At 35.5% G+C, this 6394-nt stretch overlaps 1 protein-coding gene across 1 annotated transcript in view; it reads left to right on the top strand.

Moving 5' to 3' along the window:
* The first annotated feature begins 1172 nt into the window (after positions 1–1172).
* Positions 1173–6394, top strand: part of LOC110704827 (diacylglycerol kinase 5-like) — a 30917-nt gene continuing 25695 nt past the window's right edge. The window contains exons 1-2 of the mRNA XM_021882643.1: positions 1173–1405; positions 3639–3775. Of these exons, the coding sequence (XP_021738335.1) occupies positions 3728–3775 (48 nt within the window). The 5' untranslated portion in view covers positions 1173–1405; positions 3639–3727. The remainder of the gene's footprint in view (positions 1406–3638; positions 3776–6394) is intronic.

Genomic DNA, 6394 nt, shown 5'->3' with positions numbered 1-6394 from the left:
CAACTATGGTCCGGGTATGGGTATAAAGGGTCCATCTACCTATGGGACTTATAAACAAAAATGCAAGAAAAAGACGCAAACGGAAATACATGGAAAAGCAAGAAAGAATAGAGACGGTACCTAGAGTAAAGTGTTGAAAACCTCAAGAAATTTCTTGGGGATGCTTGCGAAGACACAGGCGGTTTGAATACCGGCTGGGTTCTCTGAGGTACCCTCTCAAAAATCTTTTGTGTGCTTGCTACTTCACAGGCGGTCTGAAAACCGGCTGCTCTTAAAACTCAAATCTCCGTGTGCTCTGAATTTCAAGTACCGGATGCTCTCAAAATTCAAGAAAATTCATAGGGGTTGTCCCGGAAGGTGAAGGGGCGCGACCCTTCCCCTTCTGCTTTTCCCTCTTCCTTCAGTTAGAATTTGAAAGTTTTTTTTTTTTTTTTTAAAAAAAAAATAAATAAAAATCATCTTCTTTCGTCAGCTCTCTTCTCAGGTGCCACGTGGCACCTTGCCACGTCAGCACCTGAGAGGGGCAAATGTTTGGGGTAAAATTACCCCAGCCACGTGGCCCAATGGCTGAGCGACATGTGGCACCTTGCCATTGGTCAGCAGGGCTCCAATCCCCTGCTGACACGTGTCCTAGGAACCCTAAATGGGGAACCAATGCTCCCCACTATAAATAGTGGGAGAATCTTCATTAATGGGGCATTCAACACAATCATAAATACACTTACACCAAAATCGAGCAATGTTAATTGCGGAATTCTCCCATTACGCGAGAAGTAATTTAACGCTTTACGCACTTTCTTCCTCCCGTACATCACTGACTTGATCGTCGGAGGCGGAGCTCCACCCAACCGGAGTCTTCGTGGTTTTGCAGGTACAGGCGATCGAAGGGCATTCTTGGAATTGTAACTCTCCCGCAGGACACTTCAGAAAACCCCGAAACAACTTCAATTCAAATTAATAAGCCAATTTGAATCAAGTTTGGATTTTAATTTCCTAATAATAAAGCCAATATAAAAAAAAAGAAGAAAAAAAAAACGCGGGAAAGTTTTTTTTTTTTTTTTTGTTTTTTGATAAACTCGGAGAAGTTTCTTACTGTATAAAATAAGATTTGATGAAATATATTTTAATACTTGACCGTTAAGATTCAAAACACAACACGGAACTTGAAAAATCAAAAGCCGCCCTCCCTCGTTCGATATAGCTATCTTCTACCTAACTTTCAAGAGTTTGAATTACATCAAAACTAACAGAAAATAAGGCTTTCACTTTTTAACAAAAAAACTACATCTTTTTTAAGTCAAAAACAAACAAAAAAAAAAAACCATAGAGGATTTTATACAACAGGTTTGAATTGAGAGTGGTGATACTGATATGATCAGAAAAAGCTCTACATCAGAAAAATCAGGTAAATTTTTTAATTTCTTCTTTCTTGTATCTTTATCGGTAATCTTGTTTTTTTTAGAATTGCCAATTCCATATGATTGTCTGCGTAGTATGTAGGTTTAATTCGAGCAATTATCTATAAATTTTTATCTTCTGTTGTAAGGATGAATTAGGCTCGGTTTGTAGTTTGTTTTCACTCAAATTTCTTAATCAGCCAATAAAATTGGTCTTGTTGGATTGGCCGATAATAGAATTGTTGTTTTTTAATTCTTGCTGGAGAAAATTTTGTTATTGCTAGGGAAATCACAATGGGACATTAAAAAAAAAAATTAGGAGCAATTTTACTGGGATAAAAGGGAGAATATAGACGTATGGGTCTATTTGATTAAAAATGGTATCTCCGTGATGATCAGATTCTTTTTTTTTTAAGCGGGTTTGTCGGCAAATTATATACGAAGTATTAGGGATTGGTCTATATAAAATAACAAATGGGCTAAAAAAAGGTAAGAAAGTTTGTTTATTATTATCATTCTTTTAGATACTCACTATTAGCTAGATGTGCCCTTGCCACTTGTTTTATTCCCACATAGAACAAATACACCATTAGAAGTCTCACTAAAAAATTTGTTGTATATCTTGTATTCAGTCCCATAACATTAATTAAGAGGGTATTTGAACCTAACTACTCAAAATTGAGCCCCAAATCTGAATTAGCTCAAAGGGTAAATCAAGCGGTACATCAAAAATAAAACTAGATTAAAGCATTAAACAAGTCAAAAGATTACAATAGTTATTCCGGATTGTAAGACTCGTTTCTTTTTGTGAATGCCTCCGGTTGTATAGCCAGCCAACCGAAGACTGAGGCTCAAACCCAGACCCAGGGCCTCGAACCAAGCAAGATCAACACCACCTCCCTAATTTGGTCTGTACTTGTGTGAACACACCAACTCTATTGTTAGTAGGTTAAACATATGATGAAATTATTAGTTGTTTGAACATATTATCTACTACATATGTTCAGACTTTTTATATGTTATCTTCTTAAGAAGGATGAGAATCAATCGTAAAAAGTTAGGTCATATTTCACGTCTAGGTCGTCTTCACTAATTTCTTAAAAATATTTTACACTTTTATTTTGGATTATCCCAATCTAATAAACCCCTTTTTAATCATTGTTATTAAAGTCACAACTGATCCAATAACTACGTACTATTGAAAAAATTACTTATTTTAATCGATTTATTTTTAAATGATTTTAATTACATGTTTATACCTTTTCATGAAGCTATGGAGATACAAAAGAGATTCCAAAAAGATATGGACGTTTTATCTAAACTTCAAAATCAGAACTTTTTTTTTCTTTTTGAAAGAGTTCAAAATTGTAACTTAATCACAATTATATTTTTCCAAATAAATTTTATCAGATATCTCTAAAGAAACGCACAATTATATCTTTTCTATATCTATTTGAGATAATATATAACGTTAATGTCTATAATTTTAACGTAACATTTCTTGTTTTATAAAAACATGATAAAAATTTGCCAGTCTTTGTTTAACTTATGAGTCTATTTTGATAAAACTATTGAGTCCAGGGGCGGTTCTAGTATGGGTTCAGCTGAACCCATACTAGATCCGTAAAAAAATCTGGTAAGTTTGGAAAACATAAAATTACTTTATAATATTTTAACACGCTAAAGTTAGTAATGCTATGCTCGGTAGGTTGGCGGTAGAAGCATTGTCTTTAGACACAAGTGGGCTGCGGTTCGAACTTCCTGACATGCATTTTCCCCCATCTTATTTTTACAGCTATGATGTATGAGTTGTTAATTTTAGAATTTACTATAGTATTTTGGTTTCTTGAATAGTTTACATGTTATTTACTTATTTTTGTAAAGTTATTATAAATCACACCCAATTTTTTTGGTGCAAATTTGCATACCCAAATTAATAATTATAATTGGTATTTTAGAGTATAATATTTTATTTAATTGTATCATTGTATGTGCTCGAAGAGTCTAAACCCATAAGCAATAAATCCTGAAACCTGCACGGATTAAGTCTACCTTGTCAAAAAAAAAATATTAATATGACTACACCTTTTTTTTTTTTTTTTTTTTTTAATATGGCTAGCAAAAGTCGAGTATGATTTCTACTTTTTCACCAATATTAATACAAATTATTAGTTGTACGAAGTAGGTGCAACCAAATTTACCTTTATAAGTAAAATAAGTCAATGTGCATTATATGATTAGGCTATAAAAGATAAGAGAGCAGGTGGAATATAGATGTTCCTGGTGCTGCAAAGTTAATAAGCGTTGGAAAAAGCTTTTCAACTAATCAAATGCATGGAAAAAGGGAACACATCAAGCAAATTTTCAGAAAACACAAAGTAAGCGACGTTACAAAATTTCTGTTTTATTTATTTATTTATATTTTTTCATTTTTTTTGTTTTTAAATTGTTCTCTACGTTGTTTTTCTCTACGTTGTTTTGTACTCTCTTTGCTCTCTTCTCTACGTTGTTTTGTACTCTCTTTGCTCTCAAATGATTGTCCAATCTTTTTCTGCTTAAATGCCTTAATTTCATAAGTGGGCTTGGCTACAAAAACCAACATGGTGACTTTCTACAAAAACCAACATGGTGACTTACCCTCGGGTGGGAGGAGGATCGGCCTGCTATTTTACGGGAAAAGGGATGGAGGGGACGGGGGAGCTCCGGCGATGGGCGGCGAGTGGTGGTGGAGGGGCGGCGAGTGGTATGGTATCTTGGTGGTGGCTGGAGAAGGTCTAAAATAGGTATTGTGTGGTGGTGGTGTGGTGGTGGAAGTGGTAGCTTGTTTCCCTTTGTTATTCAAAACAAATAACATAGCAAAATTGGGGGTTTTTCATTCCATTCCGATTCTTTCCCTTTATTCATTCCATTCCGATTACCCCGTGCGAACCAAACGACCCCTTAATAGTAAAAGATACTTCGTACATGTAGGGAATATTTCAAACATCAACTTTGAGGCCCACTATGATCATGCATTTAAGCATGGTGGCGTCTAGACCTGGCAATCCTGACCCCAGACCTGATGACCCGACCCATTACCCGAAATTGACCCAAAACCCGAAATTGACCCGACCCATACCTGACCCGAAAATGGAGTTGACTCAATCCTGACCAGACACCTGAAGTGACCCGAACAGACCCGATACCCGAAATTGACCCGAACAGACCCGATACCCGAAATGTCCCGAACTAAAATTACCTTATAATTGAACTTAAAATGTCTTGTACCAAAAGTAACTCAAATTGTTCATCTTCAACCTTAGCTAAGCTCATAAATTGAAGTGATAGTTTTTATTATAACAGTAACAAAATATATACTCCGTATAAAATTATTCATTTGAGCTTGATTCACAAATGAAACAACCTGAACTTGACCCGGCCAGATTTTGACCTGACCCGAATATGACCCGAACATACTTGACCCGAACATACCCGACCCGAAATTGACTCGACCAGAACTCGACCCTATACCTAGCCCGAAGTTGACCTGAAACCCAAATCGATTGGATCTGACCCATACCCGACCCGAATGTGAACTAACCCGAAATGACCCGACTCGAAAGTGACCCGACCCAGACCCAACCCGAATGACCCATTTGCCAGGTCTAGTGGCGTCCAAAGGGAAATAAGTTAGAGATAAAAGAGTCGCCAACAAGTTTCAAGAACTTGTAAACCGTTCACGGGTGTGAAGGTTACACCCCATTCACGATCACAAAAATCACTAACTCTATAGTGGTCTGCAACCATGACTAGATATTTGGGGATGATGGTACGAATCCAACCTAAAAGAGATTGAACCCGCCCTAAATCGGCCTCTAATTGATTCTTATGATATTCATGTGTGCTTTCCGATCAACATACATACAACAAGTTAGCCCTAAACCTGTTTATTCTATGTTGGTTGGTTATTAATGCACAAATAAATCTATTATTGGCGATCACTTGAATTAAAATCATATTAACCTAAAATCAAATTATTAATTATCTTATTAGGCGTGATTTCAAGTACAAATTCCCTTTAAACCTGCAAGAAAGAGCGTGATTAAACAATAACAATAAATCATGAATAATCAAGCAATGTAATAATAATTAACACAACAATCATCATCAGTATAACATCATAAAAACATGATTAATAGCAAAATCCTAGGCATGATACTAAACAGATTAATAACAAACCCTAGCATGTCACTAAATAATAAAGATCAAATATTTAACCTAAACATGATACTAGAAAGCATGACAATATTAGGAATATTAAAATAACACCCTAACATGATACTAGCAATTAAAATAATATTCTAAGCATAATTTCTATATCAAAAGAATAAGAATAGTAGATCTACTCACTTTGATGCCTCTTACCTCTTTCTATCAAAATAATAAACACGTTAGTAACTTCAAGAAAGAACCAAACAAATAAATAAATAAGAATTGAAATATAGATTAGGGACCAAACCCTTAGAACTATCAACCTTTCACGTCAAGGTAGAAGGCAACTACGAGAAGGGCTTGGAGTATTCAAGTCTCGCAAAGGACGTATTCTGTGTGAAGTGTTTAGGCTAAGGCCAAGAAAGAGAGAGAGAGAGAACGACAAGCTTATAGCTTTAGAGAGGGATTAAGATGATGATTGTTGGTGAATGAAAACGGAGGAAAACGTCCTCTATTTATAAAGAATAACAAGGGAAAAGATCAGAAAAGAGTCAGAATTCAACTCGGAGTAAAACTAATCGTATAGCGAAACGCCAGCTATATCGCGGCGCGACATACTTATATCGCTGCGATTAAGCATCGTCTAGCGATATTTTTGGAAGATAGAATTCGTACGAAATCCGACCTTCAATCAAATTGGGTTAATCGTATCTCCGTACGTATTCTAGTTTTATCAGAATTAAACCTATTGAAAAACAAGTGTTTTATCCGATATAAAATTCTAAGTCTTTATCTTTTCAAAAACA

The sequence above is a fragment of the Chenopodium quinoa genome, unplaced genomic scaffold (assembly GCF_001683475.1).
Source record: "Chenopodium quinoa cultivar QQ74 unplaced genomic scaffold, ASM168347v1, whole genome shotgun sequence".
NCBI classification, from domain to species: domain Eukaryota; kingdom Viridiplantae; phylum Streptophyta; class Magnoliopsida; order Caryophyllales; family Amaranthaceae; genus Chenopodium; species Chenopodium quinoa.
Note: the sequence above shows the minus strand (reverse complement) of the source record. Positions and strands in the feature narration are given on the sequence as shown.